Source organism: Lutra lutra, chromosome 14 (genome assembly GCF_902655055.1).
Source record: "Lutra lutra chromosome 14, mLutLut1.2, whole genome shotgun sequence".
Lineage (NCBI taxonomy): Eukaryota > Metazoa > Chordata > Mammalia > Carnivora > Mustelidae > Lutra > Lutra lutra.
In genome coordinates this window covers 74,004,607-74,031,013 of record NC_062291.1, presented here as the reverse complement: position 1 = coordinate 74,031,013, position 26,407 = coordinate 74,004,607, and the positions used below count along the sequence as shown (strand labels likewise).

The following is a 26,407-nucleotide window of genomic DNA, read 5'->3' as shown; positions in this document are numbered from 1 at the left end:
GAATCGCTTTTTATCACGGCAGTATTTTTCCCCCAAAAGGTTTACACTATAGTTAGAATTCATTATACTGAACAAAAACTTATATTCTTGGGATCTTTTTGGATCATTAAAGTTAAATAGGATACTTTTAATCTCCTTTAAATTCCTTCAAATAGTATTATTTATATGTTCAAATTAAACAATTCCCATATCTTAAATTTTGCATTCATTATTCATGCAACAAACATTTACGGAATACTTCAATGTTCTGGGAAGAAGGCCAGACACTGCCACTTTAGACATATGAAATACAGTCCTGTCCTCAAGGAGTTTACTCATAGTCTCATAAAAAGCACAAAACTGCTTCTCATTTAACATGGTTTTCAGCATTTCGTTTCTCAATGTTCCTCTTAAAATGTAAAATGGACGCACATTTTAGATGTGATCTGACTAGTGTATAATATGGTAGAAATATTTCTCTTAATGTATTCCACATTCACATGTGCTTTAAAATAGTTTTGTTTTTGTTTTTAAATTTTTAGAACTACTGTACTGTTGGACCGAATCAACAATTCCAGGTCTTTCTCACATGAACTTTGATCAAAACAAGTGTTCCTACTTAAAACTTCTACAACTGAGTTTTTAAATCTAAATCCAGAACTTTACATTGTGTCTGTTTATTTTCTCATGAGTTAGTGTTGTTATTATTTTTATCCTATTTTCCCTTGAGTGCAGAATGGTTTTTGATATTTTGAACCCTCAGCTAACATAATGGACAGTTATTCCCATATTATGATTTGTGTTGAGTCTCTGCTTCACTCTCTCGGACCAGGTTGGCAAGATTTGATAACGAAGAGAACTATCAGGACAGTGAATTGCCTTACTTTCTAGTAACCCAAGGTAAATCATAAAAGTCACCAAGAGATGGGCGCCTGGGTGGCTCAGTGGGTTAAGCCGCTGCCTTCGGCTCAGGTCATGATCTCAGGGTCCTGGGATCGAGGCCCGCATCGGGCTCTCTGCTCAGCGGGGAGCCTGCTTCCCTCTCTCTCTCTCTCTCTCTGCCTGCCTCTCCGTCTACTTGTGATCTCTCTCTGTCAAATAAATAAATAAAATCTTTAAAAAAAAAAAAAAGTCACCAAGAGAATGACTTTTGCTTTTTATGTTATAGAGTTCCCTCCTTAGAGTGACGTCAAAAGATAGAACAGATGAAGTGTATGGATTTAGAAATATCTGGTTTATTTTCATGGGCCATATCCAAACATCCAACCTGGGAGAAAATAGGTATTTGATGCCTGAGAAGTTCCACAGCTGGTATACACTCTCTTTTATTTTCAGACTGTGTGAAATCATCCTCTTCCCACTGTAAAAATTTATCCAAAACATAGCCTCCCTAGATCTTTCCCTAAAGTAAAGCTTTTTGAGTCATACGTTGTTGAATCCTAATTTTTATACTTTGTATACATTTCATATGAGGAGTGGGTCCCACTGTCCATGTTAAAATATCAGTGTCAAAAAGTACTTGGTACCTTGCAGATGTTTACTAAATATTTGTTGAATTAAAGGATTAATTTAGGACCAAGGAAGAACCTATGGATGCATCTTGGAATCATGTGGTATGAATACATGCTCAAGGTCACTCTTCACCACGTGGTCTCAGGTTGTCTCTAATAACATCTGAGAGACAAAGTTTTCCTCAGGAGCCATGCCATAATGATGTGCTGTGGCAACAGCTGCAGGGAAATAGGATGGACATGACCGTTCACGCTGGTTTAGCCTGCGGGCTACCTGCCAGAACAGGCACTCTCAACTTAGTATTGAGGTGAACGGAAACAAGGAGGTTTTTGAATAGACAATATGGGGTAAAAAGGCATTCGAATACAGTGCTCATGGCTGATACCATTACAAATTTCTAAACTTTGCAAGAACTGTCTAAGGGATAAGTAAGCCTAAGACCAAAATGAATATTTTGCTTAGAAATTTCTCACACTTAAACCCACAAGTCATGGATTTTGGAAAACTTGCAGAGACCCTTTTTTTTTTTTTTTTAAATTTTTTTTTAATTTTTTTTTTTAAAGATTTTATTTATTTATTTGTCAGAGAGAGAGAGAGAGAGAGAGAGAGCACGAGCACAGGCAGACAGAGTGGCAGGCAGAGGCAGAGGGAGAAGCAGGCTCCCCACAGAACAAGGAGCCTGATGTGGGACTCGATCCCAGGACGCTGGGATCATGACCTGAGCCGAAGGCAGCGGCTTAACCAACTGAGCCACCCAGGCGTCCCTGCAGAGACCCTTTTAATTCAGATACCACTGAGTCTCTGCTATGATTTTTGACAACACTAAGACCTAAGTTTGGGAAAGCAATTTCTTTTATAAGATTTTATTTATTTATTTAACAGAGAGATTGAGAGAGAGAGAGAGAGAGAGAGCACAAACAGGAAGAGCAGCAGGCAGAGGGAGAAGCAGGCTCCCCGCTGAGCAGGGAGCCCAATGTGGGACTTGATCTGAGGACCCTAAGATCATGACCTAAGCTGAAGGCAGACGCTTTACTGACTGAGCCATCTGAGCATCCCTGGGCAACACAATTTTGCTTGAGATAATTCCAGTAGAGGCTAAAAATTGGCCTATTTTCTAACTTTGGTAATTGTGGGGCCAGTGCTGTGAAAATGTTCTGTGAGTTAGTAAGGATTTGTATTCTTTAAAAATAAGGCCTATGAAAGACTTGCTACTGAACTAATACAACTGAAAGGAACTTTTCATGAATCTTGGTAAGAGATAATCCCAACTCTACTTGTGAATGGAGAATGGTTCTGGCAAAGACTAAATAGAATAAGTAATATTGAAGGATAGTTTTTGGAATTTATTTGAAGAATTTTTAACTCACAAAGGCAAAATAATTTTACTTTGGACTTTACTTATGATTTTAACTTGAAAATAAAATCGTTTAAACTTTAATAATTTCCCCTTGAAATTTGGTAAAGTCAGGTGACTCTTCAATTTAGGGCATTTCTACCTTGTTGAAGTTTTATTATTGATCTATCTTTATGCTTTTAGTATTTAATGCAATTATCATTTAATTCAGCATTTAGTATTTAATAAGTTATTTAATGTGGTCATATGACTAGTGAGACATAATTTGAGAATACATTGCAGATAAATTACCAGGAGTATCATGGGAGTTGATTTGATATATGTACTGTTCCAATCCATTTCAGAGCTTTCTGGGTATGAAATCAAAATTGACCACCATGGGTGCCAGGAGAATACCCAGAGAGTCAGTGATAGGCATTGGCATCCTTCCTCCTGAAGGTGGGTACAGAAATATCCTGAAAAATTGCTGGTTTATTCCCCAGGGTGTATAACCACTCCCAAGGTTGACCATAGCCAGTGGAGTGACTTATTCTATTGATGAATGGGGGTATGTTCAGATGATGTGAATTATACTCTGCTCCCTCATCTCATAACTTCTTATCTGGGAAGATCTCCATGAGGTAAACCATGCCCTAGTCTAGAATCCATGGCAAGTGACTAAATTTGAAGTTTAGAATTTTCAAACTCATTAGGTTTGCCATTTAATTGTTCAGCTCACATTTGCTTAGAATTCAGATAGAGAGGAGAGTGCTAATAATTGGTCCCTACCCCTAGAAATAACTGTATTGTTACCCAAGTGTTCATTTCTCTATCTTCTTCAAAACATCTGATATTGTTAAATCCCTTGCTGAAGTCAAGATATATCGTATCTGTAGACTATTCTTGCTGTATCAGCCAAGTTATCCTAACAAAAAAGAAAAATAGTTCAGTTTTGAAGTCCTAACTGACTCACAGCTCTGGACTTTCTAACACCACTGCTTTTACTTTAGTAACTAAATGAACAAATAAATGCTAATTAGGATACCTTATTTTAGCACCTCTTTCCATTTGATTGAATATAGCTTTTCTTTAAACATTTTGAAATCTATCTTGCTAAAATGTGTAATACGTATATGCATACCTCCTATATTCATTTTCCTTGCTGTTATATACTCTAAAATGAAATCAATTTTCTTTTCCTTAGGACTTCTACACCCCCAGCATGGTTGGTAGTTTCTTCCACTATTCTGTCTCCCTTCTGAAAGTTGAAGCTGTCAGTAAAGCAACTCAAGAACTGATCATATCTTCAGCTTTCTGTGGAGTGTGCCTTTAGCAGATGTCCAGACGGTTTCTATTCTCCTACAATTACTCTATCTTGATACAGGCCAGTTTTGTAATCTATCTTGGGACAAAGACAATTTATCACAGGTCATGCAATTATGACTACACACACTTTCAGCTCAAGGGATATACTTTGGAATTAATTCAAGTGCGGTACTCATTAGAACCACCAACTCTAAAAAGTAAAACTTTCATTCATGTACCCCCTTTCCATTTACTATCCCCTTTTATTAACACTACCTTGACTCTCAAAAACCAATCCTCCATCTCAGATCTATACCATGACCAAAATAAATAACTAATCTACAAGTTTTAAAGCTTCTAAATTTCACCCAAGTCTTTGAATGCTTTCAGTGATATTTTATCTTTTCTCTTAATATGGGTGAGTGACTTCCTTTAGTGAAAAATAGTGTATGTTATGCTCAATCATTAGAAAACTGAGATATGCAGATATTTTGCTAAGGTTGTAGAGACTAGCAAGAAATAGGACAGAGTGCTTGTCTTCCAGATTTATATTATCCTTAGGAGATTGGGATTTAAATAATGAAATGTTAACTTGCAATAGAAGACTTTAATGATGAAACAAATTAGAAATGTAAATGTGTGATCACTTGTTAAATGAGTGGCATAAACAAATGCTATGATCTGAGAAAAAGACAGTATCTGCATGGACTAGACTGGTACTAAAGGCTTCACGAAGTCTGCGAGGCAAAGCTGATACTTAAAGGAATTGCTGAATTTGATGAACCATATTATGAGAATTAAACAATAATTTGGGTATAAATAATTTTTTCACTTCACAATTACATTTTATAAGAATAAACAAGGCCCTTTATTTCTCTATACTACAAATTCCTGCATATCATTCCTTCTTATTTGTCAAACACTATACATGTTTCTCTTTCCTGCTTTCATTCTCTTGGAATCACTCAAATTATGTCAACTCTGAATTCCATAGATCTTTTTCTACCCTGCCTTTTCTATACCTTTTTACATTTAACCATAGGAAACAAATTTTTGCCCTTCAAACACATTGGGATAAGTTTGGGTTACCAAGATTTGAAAAACATAACTACATTTGCATCGACCATTTCTGTGTCATAAGCTTTGCTCAACAGACAGTGCAGTATATAGTAGTTGGACAAGCATGATATCCAAGTGTATCACATGCCAACAAATGCCAAAAGAATTCTACCACTGATTTGAATGTTTTAGGCTTTGTTAATTAAGAAATCACCTTATATCCATCAACAGTTTGAAGGCCAAGTGGGTCAAGAGTCAAAGAAATATATAGATTATTAAAGAGTAAGTGAATTTTTATAGATACTATTAAAATACACCTGAAAATTTAATTGGTCTCTCCTACTTTTCAAACAACTCTTCTAGAGAAGAGTTTTTATCAGTAATAAAAGTAAAAAAAATAACAAATTATTACTCAATCCACTGAATGCCATCGTTTTCAACAAAACACATGCATATTTCTTTTCTAAGGATCCCAAGGAAAAAATTATAATTTATTTTCCCAAATCATTGCCTACTTGCTTCAAAAAAGTGAGATGAATAAGCAAATGTTATTCCAATTTAAATGTTGTATTGACCTCAAAACACAAAAAGAGAGATGAACACCATATATTAATTCAAGTTGGAAGCTACTGTAAGCTCATCAGGCTAAGCAGTATATACCACAGACATTAGAAAATACACAGAGTCAATAAGAGTTTAAATGCTGCCCGTTAGCAATTCTCTTGCTAACATTTCAGCTTGAACTTACAATAACATTTATGATAATTTACCATATACTGCTGACTTAAAACATTGAATTGGAAATGATGCAAACATACCTTCAGAGAATAATGTATCAAATTTGGTAAGATTTTCTTTAGTGCAAACAAAAAGAGAGGAAGAATGAGTATAATGTCATTGGAAACAATGCCCTCTTTCTATAAAAAGATCTCTTAATTCTTTCAAATAAATGGTATTAAAAAGTGAATAAGAGTTCATGAATTTTCAAATGTATTTTTATTATCTATTGATATATCTTTTTATTAGAGCAATAATTCCCTTGAGGAATATTACACTTTGAAAATAATTGTGTCATCACAAGAACCTTGCCATGCCAGGCTCCAATTTCCTTAGGGAATAGTGAGTCACAAAGCATATCTAGGATCTGCTAAAAGGGCACAAAACAACTCTAGTTAAGAGATCTACTTCTAGGGGCGCCTGGGTGGCTCAGTGGGTTAAGCCGCTGCCTTCGGCTCAGGTCATGATCTCAGAGTCCTGGGATCGAGCCCCGCATCGGGCTCTCTGCTCAGCGGGGAGCCTGCTTCCTTCTCTCTCTCTGCCTGCTTGTGATCTCTCTGTCAAATAAATAAATAAAATCTTAAAAAAAAAAAGAGATCTACTTCTACTCTCCTTGTCTCTCTATTGCAGTGGTGACAACTCTGATCTATACAAAATTAGAAGCTTGAGATAACCCTCAGCAAATTGGTAAAATGTTCTCAGTTCTACCCTGTATTTCCTGCCATCTTTAGAAATCGTATTTATCCTCCCAGCAGTTTATGTCTTTCCCCAATATTAGTACAGCAGGATGAATGATGACTTTTATCTCAATTTTATTATATATGTAATTAAAATAATTTGAAAGGAAGAGATTCATAAGATAAAAATTGATTACAAGAAAACATTAAGGAATATTTTTAACTAATTTGCAAAGATTAGGGAAGAACTTCAGTAATTGTATTAAAAGAATACGGTCAGTTGGCTTTTTTGAAAAGTTATTTGCTAATAGATACTAAGAACATCAAAAGTACACACATACTTTGTGTCTGTAAGTCCACCTTATGACTCCCTATTAATAAAATAATCATTGACACAAGCAAGATTTACAAATTCCTGTCAAAGAGCAACATTTACAAATTCCAGTCAAAGTACAATTTATAATAATGAAAAATTGGAGACAATTTGGCTAAATAAACTAGAATATCAAAAAAGCAAACTACTATATAACCATTAAAATTATGTTTCCAAGGAATTTATAATGATATTGGAAAATGTTAAGGATGTAATTACATTAAAAACCAGGATAATACATATTCACACATAAAATCATACGTAAAATTATATATGATAAAAATAAGATTTAAAATGTTTACTTTGGGTTTGGGGCTGAAGGAATGGGGGAGGACCAACATAATTAATCTCATATTTTGCATGAAGTACAAAAGAAAAAGATCACTGTTAAGTATGATCCCACTTATATATCTACATTATTTTAATACAATGACGTTTTATTTTTAGAACATGAATTTTAATTCATTTAAATTTATATTTTTCCTGGCTTTTCTATAGAGGTTTCTATAACAAAGAAAGGAGAATATTCCATCATTCTTTTGAAGCCTCTGAACTGTTGAAACTGTTACCATAAGAATGTATGATTTGAAAAACAAAGCCAATAAAGTAACTTTTGGTATTTTCGAAAGCTGGTATATTTGTGCCTATTATTTATAATATATATCGCATAATACTACAGGATAAAAGTGGCAAGGATTAGTACTTGCTTGAGATAAAAGTACTAATGAAATAAGTTCTAGGAGAATCCTGTATGTAAATAATTACAATTAAGATAAATAATAGTCAATAGTCAATTATTTATCTTAACTGGTACTACATATACTTTTATTTTTTTGAGAGAGAGAATGGCAGGAGGGGGAGAAGGAGAGGGAGAGAATCTTAATCAGGCTCCACACCCAGCACAGAGCCTGAGCCAGGCCTCAGTCTCAGGACCCTGCGATTGTGACCTGAGCGGAGATCAAGGGTCGAACACTCAGCCGACTGAGCCACCCAGGTTCCCAGGTACTGTGTATATTCTTAATAAAATTTAGGAAACTTACAAAGAGTTACTAGAAAATTAGTGAATACAGCATTAGAAGAATCTTAATTAAATGGAAATATAATTGTTGGTGTTGAAATCAGAGAAGTAGTTATCTGTTTCAGAGGCCACTGAAATAGCTCAGAGGACAATTTTAAAGATCTGATTGTGTGTAGTTATTCTCATCAGAAATGATCTAGATAATACAAGTTCCATTGATCCAACACTGCATGGCACTATGACTGATTTTAAATTGGCATATTTAACTCTTTAGCCTTCAAAACTAGATTAGATTAGGATTAGGAGTACTATGACAAAGTTTGCCATCTGGTAGGAAAATCCGATATCTTCACTTAACGTTTCAATGTCAGGATTTTGAACTGGGCCTACAAGGTGAAGACAATTTTGGTACCCTAAATGCAATCACAGTGTTGTTATAAGAAGGAAGCAGAGGAAGATTTGGCTAGAGAAGAGAAGGCAAGGAACCTTTAAAGCAAGAAGAGACACTGCAGGCTTTGAAGATGGAAGAAAGGGGCCAGGAACCAAGGAATGTAAGGAATATAGCTTTAAAAGCTAGAAAAGGCAAGATGAAGCCTTTTCTCCTAGATTCTTCAGTCAGAGGTGGTATGCCCTGACACCTTGATTTTGGCACAGTAAAGTGGATTTCAGAATTTTGACCTGCAGAATTGTACGGGGATAAATGTATTTTTTTCAGCAGAACTGTGGTAATTTTTTACAGTATTCATTGAAAATTAATACAATAGGTATGTGTTAGAAGGCCTGAGCCTGGAGCGATACAAGCACCTTAAGAAGAGGTGTGGAAAATTAACATTCTACACTGATTGATCCTAAGTATGACTACGTCTGTCAAGAACCTGCATTATTACGCAAACTAATTTTTTCCAGCCTGGAAAAAGTTGTCAAAATTATTCAGAAAAGAAACCAAACAGAATGCACACAGAAAGTCTTTTCTATCATAATCCCTGTGACCTGACTAGGAAATTTAGAAAAATAGAAGAGTGAATGTATTTTACTCTACAGGTGTTTTTAAGCTCTTCCTTAACACGTGGCAGAACTCTTAAAGTGGGCACACATTTCACTACCCAATGTAATGTGATATAAAATATTTAAAATGTTAAATATTAACCAAAGCAAGCAGTTAGCCTGTGGTAAAGAAGAGATTTAGAGTAAAATGAAGCTTGAGATAAAATTCAATAAATTCAACAAAATGAAAAGCTAGCACTGGTCTGAGAAGTAATATTCAGCATATTCCTTTCCTTTACTATCTTTATCAAAACCTTATGATTTTAACCAATCCTGTTTTCTGGGATATAAAGAAGAAAATTTCTGCTTGTGATACTAAAAATAAAAATGTCTATTGTATTTGAATGACTATAATGTATACTTACACTTGAAAAATAGAAGTGTACAGACTTAGTTCTTCAGTTCTTAGGATTCAAAGGGAAACAGTCTGATAGGCGAGGTCAAAGTGAAGAACAAGGGAAACATATATTTAAGGTGATTGGTTTAATTCAATTTACTAACTACAGACCAGATTCTGGGGACTGTGCCAGGCAAGTAGAAAGAGACATACCTATCTTTAAAACACATAATTTAAATATGTCATGAAAGAGAAATCCATACCAGCTATGGGAGCAAAAGAGAAAGGTCATTTAACTCATATGAAGAGTAAGTAAATGGTGGGCTATGAAGGTTTTTGGACGAATTTTGAAAAAGAAGGTGATAACTGGGGTTATCAAAGAGAGGGGGGTTAAGGGGAGAAGGAAGGAGGGTAAATAGAGAAGAAAAATGAAAGTACATTAAGCAGAAAGACTGGAATAGGAAATGTGAAGGCATAAAATAAAATAAAATAAAATACTATGGACTAGTCAACATTTTGCTTTCCTTAGAACATATGGGAAAGCAGTGGAAACGAAGTTAGATAGGCAAGCCTTTGAAACCTATATCTCAAAGCGTTCTACAGAAGATGGAGAATCTATGTATGGTAGCTTCTGTTTTTTAATTTAAAGCTTTTAGTGCAAGACACAAACACTGTATTGTTCACAAGTTATAATTGCTTAAAAATTTATCCTGGCTAATATTTTTCTTAAAAATTAAATTACAAAACGTTTCTTAAAATAGTATATATTAACTCCTGTATACAACTTGAAGAATAATCATTGTTATGGCTTGAATCAACCCCCCCCCCCCCCCAGAAATACCTAGAAGTCCTACCCCCAGGACTCCAGAATGTGACCTTATTTGGAAATAGGGTGCTTCCAGATATAATCAGTTAAGATGTGATCACACTGGAGAAGTCTCCGTCCTTAATCCAATATGACCTGTGTCCTTAAAAAACCAAAAACAAACAAACAAACAAAAAAAACCAAAAAAGTATGTAATGCAAAGAGGCAGAGACAAAGGGGAAAGCCATGTGAGGATGAAGCCAGAGACCAGCGTGAGGCTGGTCTCTGCCAGCCATGGAAAGCCACAGCCAGCACAGTACCAGATGCCAGGAGAGAGGCATGAACGGACTCTCTCTCATAGCCTTCAAAGGAAGCAGCCCTGCCAGCATCTTCATCTTGGACCTACAGCCTGCACAACTGTGAGACAATAAATTTGTGTTTTTAAGTCACTCAGTTTGTGGTACTTGGCTGAAGCAGCCCTAGAAAACCAAGTTACATGATGAGCATCCACGTACTTGAAATTGCTTAAGGAAGAGAACGGTCGGGATCTTTGAGACACAGTCCGATGTACCTTTCCTGGATTATATCACTATCCTTTCAGATGATACCATATCCTGAATGTTGTGTGGATTGCTCTCTTTATTCTAAATAGTTTCCCACATATGTGCATATTGCTAAACAATAAAACACTTAGATATAACTGTTTTCATTCTTTTCATGCTGTATACAGCCAGCAGTTTGCTCGCCTAGCACACTACATGTTCCCCCGCTCTCTGAACTGCTAAGAACAGATACTACACTTGATCTTAGCCAAAAGGCGGAGAAGCGATCCCCCGACTCTCTGAAAGTAGAGTGTTCCTATGAAGTCTTTCATAAGCCAAAATGGCCTTAAAGCAAAGAAGCAATTTCCATTAATTTAAATGGGAAAAAAATATTTAGCATTCCCAGCCCCCAAAATAACCTCTCCTGAGGCTTTTCTGATACCCTAAGACACATCTTGCTAACAGATGCACAAAATAAATGGAGATAAAGCACAGATGCTCACAGACACACTTCAGAGCTCTGGCAGCCTGATGCTGAGACGCTGAGTACCATTCTCAGGGAAGGCTCTGAATCACTTCCATGGGAAGAAGCAACACTACACTCTGGGCTCAGAGTGCGCGCTGACCCTATAAGGAACGGCTGTAAAACACTGAGTGCTATTTTTGATTTTCACCTATTTCATAAAAGTAAAAATCCTCTTCAGATTTCTTTTGTTTGCAAAAACCCATATTAATGTAAGTTCTTCCGTAAAAGCAAAGTGGCCCAATGTGAGCTTTCAAAAAGTGGGGGATACTTGTGTTATGTTTTCGAGGCTTATTCATGTCGATGACTCTCTATGTAGGTAATTCTCTTTTTTACTCATACAATTCTATATACGAATATAGCATAATTTGTTTATAAATGGACACCTGTTAATTCTAGCTTTTGCTATCAAAAATAATACTGCCAAGAAAAATTCTATATATAATCTCCTAGTGCACATGTGCAAGTGTCTTTGGGAGAGCAACCCACAAATTCATGATGTGTATCTTCAACTTTGCTAAACTATTGTCCTATAATTTTTTAAATTAAAAGGTTTGGCTTTTTACTTGAAATGAAATTTTATTACCATTCACCCATCTGAGATTAATTTTTGTGCATGAGCAAATTGGGCTTCTATTTCCTTTTTTTCCATATGGATAATCAATTGTACCGCCATCATTTATTAAATATTATATTCTTTCCCCACCATTATGCAAATAAAGGCATAAATGAAATTCCCATATATTTCCATACATTCATGTGGGGTCTATTTCTGGACTTTCTATTCAATTCCATAAGTGATGTATCTTTAAGCAAGCACCACGGTTAATTTTGATTTCTGAAAAGGAAATTCCCCCAAACCGTTTCATCTTTTTCTAGAGTATCGTGGTTTTCTTTTATTTATTTGATTTTATTAACATTTTTAATTTTAATTCCAGTATAGTTAACAGACCATGTTACATTACTTTCAGATGTACAGTGTAGTGACTAAAAAATTCTGTGCATTACATGGTGTTCATCATGACAAATGTACTCTTTAATCCCCATCATCTATTTCACCCATTCCTCTATCCACCTTCCCTCTGGTAACCAACAGTTTGTTCTTTCTAGTTAAGAGTCTGTTTCTTGGTTTCTCTCTCTCTCTTTTTTCTCTTTGGTTGTTTTGTTTCTTGCTTTCCACACATGAGTGACATCATATGATATCTGTCTTTCTCTGACTTATTTCACTTAGCATTATACTCTTTAGCTCCCTCCATGTTGTTGCAAAGGGCAAGGTCTCACTCTTTTTTATGGCTGAATAATATTCCACAGCATATATATACACACTAAATCTTCTTTGTTTATTCATCTGTTGATAAACACTTGGGCTGCTTCCATCTTTTCTTTATTTATTTAATATCAATTATTTTTAAATATGTGTTGACCTATTTTTCTAAGTTAATGTGTACATTACACTTACTCATTAGGTTAAAAGCATAATATAATGAACACCCATAAACCCATCACCCAACTCAAGAACTAGACATTACTAAAACTTTCTTCCACCTATGTGCTCTTTTTCTATTTCATTCCCCTGCTTCCCAACTCTAAAGATAATCACCACTGTAAACAGTTTAGGCTCATTCTACTGTCTTTAAAATGTTCTCTAGCTATGAATAATACTTTACAACTTGCTTTTTTCACTTAAGCTTATGTTTCTAACATTCATCCATGTTGTTATGTGAGGCTATAATTTCTTTTATCCCCAGTGATTTGCACTGACAGAATTTTTTTTTTTAAAGATTTTATTTATTTATTTGACAGACAGAGATCACAAGTAGGCAGAGAGGCAGGCAGAGAGAGGAGGAAGCAGGCTCCATGCTGAGCAGAGAGCCCGATGCGGGGCTCGATCCCAGGACCCTGGGATCACGACCTGAGCCGAAGGCAGAGGCTTTAACCCACTGAGCCACCCAGGCGCCCCATGCACTGACAGAAATTTTAAGGTTATCTTTTATGTTCTATAAAAACTTTTTTCAATGAAAATTTCATTAAATCTATATATCAGTGTGAGTAGAATTGATAACTTCACTACATGGAATCCTCCTATCCATGAAGAAATTTCTCTTCATTTAGTTGGATCTTCATTAAAATTTCTCAATACAACTTTATACAAGTTTATTATTCTATAACTTCATATTTTTCTACATAAAAAAACTGCACATCTGTTAAAATTCATTCTAATTAGCTTATTTTTTATTGCTACTATAAACAATATTTTTAAAGATCACAATTACTATTTGTTGCTTTTTATATAAACTTTTCTTTTGTGTATTTAGTGTACTTCTGGTTACTTGCTAACTTTTTATTATCTACAAAAATTTTTTAATGTATTCATTTATATTTTCTATGTAGACAATTATACAATTTATAAATAATGAAAATGTATTTATTTGTGATCTTAGTATAACTTCTACTTTTTTCTTAACTAACTGCACTGGCTAAAGGCACCAGCACAATTTTAAAGAGAAGTGGAGATAGAAGGTATTCTTTCCCTCTTTATGATTTTAAAAGGTGTGTTTTGTTCATTTCTCCACTGAGTACCATGTTTTCTCTGTATTGGACTTCTACAGATACTTTTTAACAGTTAAAGAAAATTTCTTTGTATTTCTAGTTTGCCAAGATTATTCTTTTAGTCATAAATGATGTTGAATTTTTTGTATCTACTGTGATGACCATATGACTCTCTTCCATAAATACAATAAACATTGATATTCAGAGGTTGGACAGTGGGCAAATAATAAGAAGGGTTAAACACAAAGGTTATTAAAGAACCAAGACTGCATTAAGTTACAAGTGCTAAAGGAAGGGAAAACTCCTAAACAGTAAGTGTTCAAATGTAACAGACATAGTCTGCTCCTGATTTTTGTCACTGTCCTTTAACAGACCAATCACAGTGCTTTTTATTCTTTTTGACTTTGTCCTGACCTGGTATAAACAAAATTTTTTTTAATGTATCTGCTTGACTGAATTCATGCACCAGTATTTTTGAACTGAGTTTGGCAAGAGGTTTCCATTTCTTAAGAATTTACTTCATAATTCTCTTTAATTTTATTGGCCTTTAATTTTCTTGGCAACAAACTGTTCTTATAGTCCTGATAATTTAGAAGTTTAATAGGAAGGATTTGGCTTTCTTCTCCTGATAATTTTTCACAAAGAGGGAACTAAAATTTCAGTAGGTTCTAGCTGACTACTCTTTATAAGATGTACTTCTCAGTCCATCAACAGGACTGGATGGTCCAAAAGAACGCTTCTGGTTGCCCATGTGGTTTAGGACCATTATAATTTTTCATTAATGAGACAAAACAAAAGAAAACAAAACCAAAATACAATCAAACAAAAATCAAAAAGAAAGCAATTACTGCACAAATGAGACTATGGTTTGAATTTGCAATTCTATTCACGTTGGGCAGCTGTGTGATATTTCTTCTTTCAGCTTTTTGGTTGAAATTTTATTTTTAACCTGTCACTTCCCAAGTGATCTCAGTCTATCATGAGAATGACACTGTTTGATCAATGATTACAGAAAAGCTCCACTATCTCAATTCATGAACTGCCAAATTTAATGAGCAGTAACCTTAGTGTAGCCACTAGCACTTCTGCCAAATAGTAAAAGGAAGGTGGATATTGTTTAAGTAAGTCTTGATTTTTTTCCTTGTTCCTCTCTGTTAGCTATCCTACACAGACTATGTAAGCACAGAGCACTGTTCTGTAGATGTGCACTGTTGATGGTCTTTTTGACATAACCCCTGGAAAAAGCACTGAGCCAAATATTGCTAGTAATGATAATTTCTGGATAGTCGTTCTTTTTTGCCTTTTTATGTTTCTTCTGGATACTCAGACACAACAATAGCACCCTTCCAATTCTACTGAACTCTGTCTGCATGCCAGATGCTGGGAAGATTCATCATGCTGAGATGCCTAAGGTTTCTCCTCTTGTAAATTTTGGCATATATTCTGCTTCAAGGGCATTCAGATTCTCTAAAATCTATGAAAATCATGGTGACACAAGCCCAATATTTTACTTGGACTTTATTTTACTTCATTTTTTTTCCTTTTGCAATAATTTGATTGTTTTCATAGCATTTGATTAACTTCTTTAGTATTAATTTGGTAACCTCCACATCCCCCTCCCTTCTGTCTTGGGTAATATTTCTCTTCTTTTCTTTGCTTTTTTTTAAAGGGTTACTCAGGTAGTATATTTAACCTGGGTCCATTTCTCTGACTGTTGTACTGCCAAATATGCAGAAACTATGGAAATATCCATAAAAAGAGTTAATCGCTATTTCTCTATCACTACAATGAGTTGTTCAACATCAATGTGACAAAGAGCATAAATCAAATACTCTGAAAGTTTAAGCTCTACTCACTGTGTTTCAAAAAGGAAAAGTGGGTCAATTTAGAGTTCATCAATTATATCACATTAAATTAGCCTCCATCATTGACTTGGCTTGACAGCTTGCATCTATTTTAATTTACAACAAAAAGGACAGCCAAGTACAGGATAGTAGCAATGACATGGTCAAAAGGAGGCTTTGTCTTCTTAGCTGTAAAGAATGTTTTGCTTTGGTACCATTAAGATATTATTAAAGACCTCTAAGTCAAAGGAAGTATAAAAGTAACATAAAATATGGTATGTCCCATAATATATACATTCATAAACACAGATTTATAGTGGAATCCTATATCTAACACACTGAAGTTTTTAATTAATTTTTTAAAATATATGATATTCTCATATTATAAAGTACAAGCTCCAACTGTGATATGCTGTTAACATGGCAGAACACAACCAGTTCTCTACATTATCCACAATTCTATTCCTTCAGAGACATATATTTCTCTTATAATAGAAACGATATTTTACAGACATTATTGGGTGAGGTATCAGTCTACCTATGACACCAAAGAGGAAGACTAAAACACTTTTTAAAAAATTTATTTATTTGACAGAGATCACAAGTAGGCAGAGAGGCAGGTAGAGAGAGAGAGAGGAAGGGAAGCAGACTCCCTGTTGAGCAGAGAGCCCGATGTGTTGCTTGATCCCAGGACCCTGGGATCATGACCTGAACCGAAGGCAGAGGCTTTAACCTACTGAGCCACCCAGGCACCCCTAAAACACTTTTATTTTAGTTAATTGGAATTAAGGAAAATATAAACAATAGCTAATCCAGGTTCGTCTTGGATTTGAAGCTGAATATTAAAGGCAGGTACAGGAGGTGTATGTGATCATGGCCACTCCCAGAGGTAAAAAAAGTAGAATATGGAGTACAGTAAGATATAACTTTATCCATGATGGAAAATAAGAACATGCAGGGAAAAGATAGTTACAATCCTAGAAAGAGTATAAAATGATAAGCTTTTGCTTTAAAAATAGTAGATTGATTTAAGAAACATTAGCTGAACATCCTCTTATAACCTGGTGTTGTGCTAGGTGTGGAGCTACAAAGGTAAATAAGACACAATTCCTGCCTTTTAGGAATTTTGAAAAATTCTATTGTGACATTCATTCTTCAACTATTATCATGTCACTCCTAGGTGGTTAGATATATTTAGTCAACTAATTTTTGTTTTATGATTTTTCTCACTACCAACACATGAATATGTGTTTTATTTTCCACTTAATTTAATATCATTAATCTTTTCATTGTTTATATTATAACAGTTATGACATACTTCATATATATATATATATATACACACACACACATATATATCATTATTAACACCATGTATATGTTCTCTATAGAATGAGATTAAAATACAAAGCACCTTTATGCTTTGTGGTTTTATTTATTTTTTGTTGGTGTTGGACATTTTTTCTAGCTTATTGAAGTATGGCTGACAAATAAAAATTGTGTATATTTAAGTAGTATGCTTTGATATATGTATATATTGTGATACAGTTACCAAGATCAAGCTAATTAATATATCTACACCAAATTTGCAACAACATGGATGAACCTGTAGGGCATTATGCTAAGTGAAATAAAACCACAATCAAATATTACATGATCTCACTCACACGTAGAATAAAAAAAAAGTTCAATGTCATAATAACATAGAGGAGAACTGTGATTACCAGATGCTGGAGAGGGTAAAGGCAAGATACCAGTGAAAGGGCACAAAATTTCAGTTATAAGATGAATAAGTTGTGAAAACCTAATGTATCACCATGGTGACTATAGTGAATAATTATATATTGTATATTTGAAATTTGGCAAAAGAGTTGATTTCAAGGGGTCTCACTACAAAAAATGGGTTTTGCTTTTTTACTGCATATTACTTTAAGCAAGATATCTGTTTAATATTTCCTTCCTAATAACTCTATCCAAATTAGTTCCATGATGTTAGAACACAGTCTCTATATTTTGTAGCAACATGGACGGGACTGGAAGAGATTATGCTGAGTGAAATAAGTCAAGCAGAGAGAGTCAATTATCATATGGTTTCACTTATTTGTGGAGCATAACAAATAGCATGGAGGACAAGGGGAGATGGAGAGGAGAAGGGAGTTGAGGGAAATTGGAAGGGGAGGTGAACCATGAGAGACTATGGACTCTGAAAAACGATCTGAGAATTTTGAAGGGGTGGGGGGTGGGAGGTTGGGGGCACCAGGTGGTGGGTATTGTAGAGGGCACGGATTGCATGGAGCACTGGGTGTGGTGCAAAAATAATGAATACTGTTATGCTGAAAAAATAAAAAATTAAAAAAAAAAAAGATTGCATGGCGAAAAAAAATTAATTTTATATTTTCAAAACAAGCCTTCATATATTAATACATTTTAATCTATGTATGTGTCTATGTATATATCTCCAAGTAATTTATTATAATAAATGCATACATATTTTCAAACATAACCAATCATAAGACAAATCTGGTTTTATCTCCTGATCTATAGCATAACTAGCACTTGACACTGTTGGAGGTGAAGGTTCACACGTTTGCTGTTGTGTGGACATGACAAATCACTAAACCTACCTTTCAGCTTTGGTTCCTTTAGCTGAAAAAATGGATATAGAATAGCTACACTACCCACCCAGGAGTTTTTTATGAAGAGCAAATGAGTTAATGGAGTTTCCCAAATTTAAGTAATTTCAGCACTGCCTTTGTAAATTTTGACATTTCCTAATACCACCTAATGCTATTATTTACCTAGACTTTTAACTTAAATCTGCTTACCTTTTACAAAGCAAATTTATTTCAAAATAAAACTCGCACCAAAATGAGTCTTTCTAGATCCCAAATCACCAAGGAAATGTTGAAAAAGAAAAAGCTGGGGGCATCATGTTGTCTGATTTCAAGCTTTATTACAAAGCTGTGATCACCAAGACAGCATGGTAGTGGCACAAAAACAGACACACAGACCAATGGAACAGAGTAGAGAGTCCAGATATGGACCCTCAACTCTATGGTCAAATAGTCTTTGACAAAGCAGGAAAAAATATCCGGTGGAAAAAAGACAGTCTCTTCAATAAATGATGCTGGAAAAATTGGACAGCTATGTACAGAAGAATAAAACTCAACCATTCTCTTATACCATACACAAAGATAAACTCAAAATGGATAAAAGACCTCAATATGAGACAGGAATCCATCAAAATCCTAGAGGAGAACATAGGCAGTAAACTCTTCGACATTGGCCACAGCAACTTCTTTCAAGACACATCTCCAAAGGCAAGGGAAACAAAAAGCGAAAATGAAATTTTGGGACTTCATCAAGATAAAAATCTTCTGCACAGCAAACGAAACAGTCAACAAAACAAAGAGGCAGCCCATGGAATGGGAGAAGATATTTGCAAATGACACTACAGACAAAGGGCTGATATCCAAGATCTATAAAGAACTTCTCAAACTCAACACCCAGAAAATAGAAAATCAGGTAAAAAAAAAAAATGGGCAGGAAGACATGAACAGAGACTTTTTCAATGAAGACATACAAATGGCTATCAGACACATGAAAAAATGTTCATCATCATTAGCCATCAGGGAAATTCAAATCAAAACCACACTGAGATACCAGCTAACACCAGTCAGAATGGCAAAAATAAACAAGTCAAGAAGTTAAAAACGTTGGAGAGGATGTGGAGAAAGGGGGACCCTCTTATGCTGTTGGTGGGAATGCAAGTTGGTGCAGCCACTTCAGAAACGAGTATGGAGGTTCCTCAAAAAATTAAAAATAGAGCTACCCTATGACCCTAAAATTGCACTACTGGGTATTTACCCAAAAGATATAGATGTAGTGAAAAGAAGGGTCATATGTATGTACCCCAATGTTCAAGCAACAATGTCCACTGTAGCCAAACTGTGGAAAGAGCCAAGATTCTCTTCAATAGACAAATGGATAAAGAGGATGTGGTCCATATATACAATGGAATATTACTTAGCCATCAGAAAGGATGAATACCCAACTTTTGCATCAACATGGATGGAACTGGAGGAGATTATGCTGAGTGAAATAAGTCAAGCAGAGAAAGTCAATTATCATATGGTTTCACTTACTTGTGGAGCATAAGGAATAACAGGGAGGACATTAGGAGAAGGAAAGGAAAAGTGAAGGGGTGGGGAATCGGAGGGGAAGATAAACCATGAGAGAATGTGGACTCTGAGAAACAAACTGAGGGTTTTAGAGGGGAGGAGTGGTGGGGTAATGGGTGAGCCTGGTGGTGGGTATTAAGGAGGGCACGTATCACATGGAGCACTGGGTGTTATAAGCAAACAATGAATCATGGAACGCTACATCAAAAACTAATGATGTATTGTATGGTGACTAACATAATACAGTAAAAAATTTTTTTTAAAAGACCAAAAAATTGAGGTTTTCTTCTTAAGATTTCAAAGGATAAAAAGATAACTGACAAATGTACGTATACTTCGGTATTATTTAGTTCCAGGTGTTTATATATTACATAAAACTGTGTTGGCCACCACTTAAAATCATATTTCACATCAGTAGTGGTTTGGTTTCCATATTTTGGGAAACACTCAGCTAATATATTTCAAGAATTTAGTATAAGCACTGCAGAAATCTAACACATCATTAAATGGTTACTCAACTGTATGATATTCATAAAAAATATTTAATCAGCCCTACTACTGGAGTTCCATAAAACTTAATTCCTTGTTGTACTATAGTTGTATTACACAACCGGATATAACTATTACCATTAGGGTGTTAAATATGATAAGGAATTAGAAACTAAATAAATTCATTGTATATTACTAATAAATATGCTATCTGTTTAACAGATGCATATTATTTACTGGGACTTTGAGAGAATGAAACTTAGCTTAGGGTAGGTTGACTTCCATGGGGAGAAATGGAGAGTTGAATGCTACACCCCCAGAAAATAAGCAGGGGCCAAGTTCAATTGCAGAGATTACTGAGAGAGGATCGAGTAGTAATGGAAGATGCATCTTCTTCAGCTACTTTAAAATTTTACTTTCGTCCTGATCTTTGGCCACCATAGGATGAGTGAGTAGTGTGTGTGTGTGTGTGTGTGTGTGTGTGTAGGCTGTGGGATTGGGTGTGATGACAGATCAGAAGCCAGTATTATGATTAGTTTAGGATTTATAATTAGATTATCAGAAATATCAATAATCATCTAATTTACATGTTAAATTTTCCATTCAAGTGACCTTTTCTGAATTGTACTTTGGTGGCAGAGATATGGGGCTGGGGAAATGGAAGTATAAAATTTGGCAAGGCTCTGGCCCTTTCTTTCCATCCTCCCCACCAAAAATAGCAATTTTTCTTGTATTTACTTCACAATAGATTTGAGAGTAACTTAGTACAGACAAAGGATACTGAAGTTAACAAAAAATGTAAAAATGTTCTATTTCAATGTTCTATTGAAAAGCTATAAACCAGTCATTGGATAAATAGATTTTTCTGGTCCAATAGCTTTGCTAAATCTCAGCCAATGTTCACTCACATGAAATAGTGATGCATTTATAGCTATTAGAGTATTGGTAATAACCTGAATTTAAGTCCAGTTTCACTCCTGCCCATAATAGGATATTAAAAAAGAAAGAGGTGTAAAAAACATTTTGAAATAAGTAGTTACCTCTCTGCTACTTAAATAAGTCACGAAAGTATTGCTATCCTTCATAAAAACAAAGGTTGGTGATATACCCTTATTTGAATAAAACTTCCCTTTTTACTTTATTACATATAAAAAAATCCAACTAATTTAGGAAAGATTTTCCACAGAAATTGCTCCTCAGTACACAGATGTATCAAATTTCAATGGTTTTGCTAAGTGCCTTTTAAAGGATAATGGCAGCTTGGAAGCAATGCTTATATTTAGAGGTACATTGCATTTAAAAGAGGCTATGGAGAAACAAAGATTCTGCCTTTCTCATAGATTATCTATGGTAAAATGATAATGGCCCAAGCATTAGGCATACACAGAATGAACAATGAGTCAAATATTATTTTCTAAAATATCCACCTTTCCTGCAACGATTATTTTGTTTCATAACTATCAAATCCATTCTACAAATCTCTTATGAAGCAATTTTTTTAAAGTGCTTTAAAAATCTAACATCTGATGTCAAGTAAAGCCCTCCGGGACCCAATGATTCATCAGGGTAATAGGATGGTCTTCACCTGTAACATATCTAGTGCAACATGTGCTTAGGGTTCATGGCTCTTGACTGCAACTTTGTACACTGCCAACACCATATGGCAATTTATTCTGCAAGTTCTTGCACTGTCTTGCTTACGGACAATTACTCCTGAACTTCCACTTCGGGAGTCTCATAATGGAAGAACAGTTCTGGTTTCAATGGGATCCCTAAAGCAATGAGGTCCCATCAGACACCTATCAGCTCTGCATATTATTAACAAGATTTCAACTATCTATTAATAGCCAAAACTTTATTTTATTGTAATTGAGGGGAATCATGTTTTCTTTAATTGTTCAGGAATTAGGAACTTAAAATATATTATTTTATTCCACTCTTGGGAAGAGTCTCAGAACATCATGAGTCAAAAAAAGCTTCATTAGTGAAGTTCAAATTTTATATTCATCATTCAGTTAAGATGCTTGGCCAAGTTTTGTTCCAAATGTAGTAGTCAGATTTTCTCTCAATTCTGTAACAGGTCCAGTGAAAACCAAAAGTTAATTTGGATATCAAGCCTATTAGTGTGAAAGTAGTATTAAATGACTCACTTGCAATTAACTTCACAATTAATCTAATTTGACATGTGCTGCTTTGGTCAGTTGGCTTAGCATGTATTCATTTTACAAATACTCATTAAGCACCTACTGATATGTCAAGCAAACATCATACTACATACATACTAGGTATTAGGGATGAAAGGCAAACAAGGTCAAGTCCCAGGGAGCCTAGGCAGCTCAGTTGGTTGAGCAACCACCTCTTGGTTTCAGCTTAGGTCAAGATCTCAGGATCATGAGATAGAGCCCTGCATCTGGCTCTATGCTCAGTGTGGAGTCTGCTGGAGAGTCTCTACCTCTGCCCTTCCCCCTGCTCACATTCTCTCTCCTTCTCAAATAAATAAATAAATAAAATATTTTATAAAAAGAAAGAAAAGGAATCGTGCTTGTGTGGCTCAGTCAATGAAGCCTCTGCCTTCAGCTCAGGTCATGATCCCAGGGTCCGGGCTCTGAGCCTCACATTGGGCTCCCTGCTCAGTGGGGGGCCTGCTTCTCCCTCTCCCTTTGCTTGTCACTCTCTCTGCTTGTGCTCTCTTTCCCTCCCTCTCTTGCTCTATCAAATAAATAAATAAACTCTTTAAAAAAAAAAAAAAAGAAGGTAGAATTCCTACCACCCATACCTTATATCCCAGGAACAGAATTTTGGTATTGCTGCAAAAATACAGATTACTGAGGATCCAGGCAGTCCCTCCCAAGCCTTCCCATTCCCTTATGAGGACAAAGGGCAAAGGTTTAATTTTTAGGAGAATATAGCTCAGGAGCTAATTTGAGATATTTCAAGAGCAGTCAGACCAGAATGCTCTAAAACAAAGCCTACAAGGGGGCAATGTCTTTGCCTCAAAGGAACCATTTACTATATTGTATTTTTCCTCAAAATGAAACCCTTTATCTTCGATCATTCAAACATGTGGCTGTAGGTTTTTTTTCTATGGTGTGGTATGGCATTAATAACTCAAAATGAGCACAACAGCAGTTTCTTCTGAGAAAACAGAATAAATGCTATGCAAATTAAAGGAAATGTTAAGCTTTTCAAAAAAAGTTACCTAATTATTGTTTTTCTCCTTGTGATACCTTACAAGAATAGCAGAAACAGTAAATAATAAACATCATCCTAATTTCCCTAAACTTCTGGAAATAAATTATACAAAGTAACTCAATGTGAAAAAAATGAAAAATTATGCTTCATATTTCACAATTATTTATTTTTACTTGCAATAAAACTACGTAGACCTTCATAATTATGCAATCGGTATATAGAAAAGATTTGCTCTAAGAAATGTTGAGAAACTAAGGGAGGAAAATTTGATAATTAAATTAAATGCAAAATATAATATAGCCAAAAACTGTTTTCTTGGGCTGAAAAAAAGCACCAAATCCTAATCTAATATAAAAATAAAGACAGGTCTTTAAAAATAACCACATAATTATGGGTGGTGTTCAATGACAGTATTTAACTTACTTCAGAAAACAGGAATATTTTGTTAAGTACTTTCACAGAAAATAACAATCTCATATGTCTACAAAGACTATCTCTGACTTTCAGATATTATATCATCTACAAACATAAGTTTTCTTTTCTTCAAAAGTGATCTGGACATAAGACAAATTATCTAAATGCAGGGTTCCCAGCAGTCTGGATTCAGACCAGTGACAATGACAGTAACTCTAGCTTGTTGTGGAATGCTAATGTGTTCCAGTGCTGTTCTATGAGTCTTGATGTATTATCTAATTTTACTTTAATAACGACCCATGAGATGATTACTATTGGTATTCCCATTCTACAGATGAGAAAACAATGCATGAGAGAGGATGAATAACTTGCCCTAAATCATATAGGTAACAAGTGGCAGAGTTGATATTTAAAATAAAGTCTAGGGGCGCCTGGGTGGCTCAGTGGGTTAAGCCACTGCCTTCGGCTCAGGTCATGATCCCAGGTCCTGGGTTCGAGCCCCACATCGGGCTTTCTGCTCAGCAGGGAGCCTGCTTCCTCCTCTCTCTCTGCCTGCCTCTCTGCCTACTTGTGATTTCTCTCTGTCAAATAAATAAATAAAATCTTTAAAAAAAATAAAATAAAATAAAGTCTAAAAGAAGTTTGGGTCACTGATATAGGAGTTCCAACATTTTTCTTTTGCTCTAAAGGTTATTTTTTTAAAAAAAACCCAAATCACTATTTTTACTATAATTTAATATAAGACATCTTAATCACAACATGATTGGAAAGAATGTAAGATTTCAATGGAATTCATTTAGCTTTATGAAAAACTTAAAACTGTCCTTATTTCTCTAGTTATAGAGTGAAAATGTAGCCAATTACCACCCATGAATTCATTACTGGAAATCACTGATGCACTCTAAGTCATTAGTCCTATCGATTGATAGCTATCCATTTCTCATATTTTGAAAATTATTGTAAAAAAATACTGTAGAATATACTGTACTGTGCAATAGCAGCAACAAATCAATTAAATTACTGAGAAAAAATGAGGAAGAAGACTAAAATTCAAATGCCATTACATGCTAGACATTGATACATACGGGATCCAGTTCACCCAACAACTCTGGAATGAACATACTGACATTCCCACTTCTATAAATGAGAAGACGAAGATTCAGGGAGGTCAAATAATTAACCCAAGGTCACTGATATAGTACATAGAGGAGTTTTTCTTAGGGAAGTTTTACTCAGAGGCTCATATTTTAATTTAAATTATTCATTCTTAAGAATAACACTCAATTCTGTTTGAATGAAGGATAGTGATATTATTTATTATAAATATTCTGGCCTAAAAGATTAAAAATTAACCTTAGATATATAAATTTGCTTGGGAAAAATGAAAACAAAGCTATAATTTTTTTAAAATGTTGACTTGCAGTAACATTATACACATAGACAACACAAAATCCTCAGACTGAGTTACTAGAGAAACAGAAAAATGGTCCCTGCTATGCTTCCTATTCAAGTTATAGCACATCCTTAAAATGCACTGATTTTGGAGGGCCCAAGATAAATTATTTTCTTAGAAATATCTTATTAAGTACATAAATATTTTATAAAATATACTAAAGCAATGATATATTGCCAAACAGTAGGAAGTTTTTTTTTTGTTTGTTTTTTAAAGATTTTATTTATTTATTTGACAGACAGATCATAAGTAGGCAGAGAGGCAGGCAGACAGAGAGAGGGAAGCAGGCTCCCTGCTGAGCAGAGAGCCTGATGTGGGGCTTGATCCCAGGACCCTGAGATCACAACCTGAGCCGAAGGCAAAGGCTTTAACCCACTGAGCCACCCAGGCGCCCCAAACAGTAGGAAATTTAAATTAAAACCCTTAACCAATAAAAATATGTTTTATAGCAATTAGTAGGTTTCTAAAAAAAAAAACTTTTCACTCAATTTAACCACAATGTAATAATTAACATAGATTAACAATAACACATAAACATGGAAACAACTATCATGAACAGTGTATTGATATTCTTAGAATAGCTTTTAATACATTATTAGACAAAAAGTGTTTCATAGAGTGCCTGGGTGGCTCAGTCATTAAGGGTCTGCCTTCAGCTCTGGTCATGATCCCAGGGTCCTGGGATGGAGCACAGTGTGGGGCACCCTGTTCAGCGGGAAGCCTGCTTCTCCCTCTCCCACTCCCCCTGCTTGTGTTCCCTCTCTCACTGTCTCTCTCTCTCTCTGTCAATTAAATAGGTCAAATCTATTTTAAAAAAGTGTCTATCAAGTATCTAGTTAACTCTCTCAGAATCAAATTGGCTAAGTTAAGACTGAGTGGCCAATGAAAATTTTCTTGGGCAAGATTTATTTATATCCTATTTCTATGTCATATGTTTTATCAATGTTTTTGAAATCTATAGTAAGTCTTTTCAGAATATTGCTGCTTATACAAATTTCAA

The 26,407-nt window shown here is 35.0% G+C and overlaps 1 protein-coding gene and 1 non-coding gene across 4 annotated transcripts in view; both read right to left on the bottom strand.

The window, feature by feature from the left end:
• ATRNL1 (attractin like 1) overlaps positions 1-26,407 on the bottom strand; it is an 817,982-nt gene that overhangs the window by 265,910 nt on the left and 525,665 nt on the right. Inside the window, exon 27 of one of the 3 annotated variants that reach the window (XM_047702611.1) lies at positions 22,376-22,419. The exons of the other annotated variants lie outside the window; for them this stretch is intronic. Coding sequence (XP_047558567.1) covers positions 22,414-22,419 — 6 coding nt within the window. The 3' untranslated portion in view covers positions 22,376-22,413. Of the gene's footprint in view, positions 1-22,375; positions 22,420-26,407 lie in introns of those variants that run through there. 3 annotated transcript variants of the gene reach the window in all.
• On the bottom strand, positions 10,866-11,049 carry LOC125085394 (U2 spliceosomal RNA). Its single transcript, XR_007122913.1, has one exon. It is a non-coding gene; the product is annotated as a U2 spliceosomal RNA (small nuclear RNA).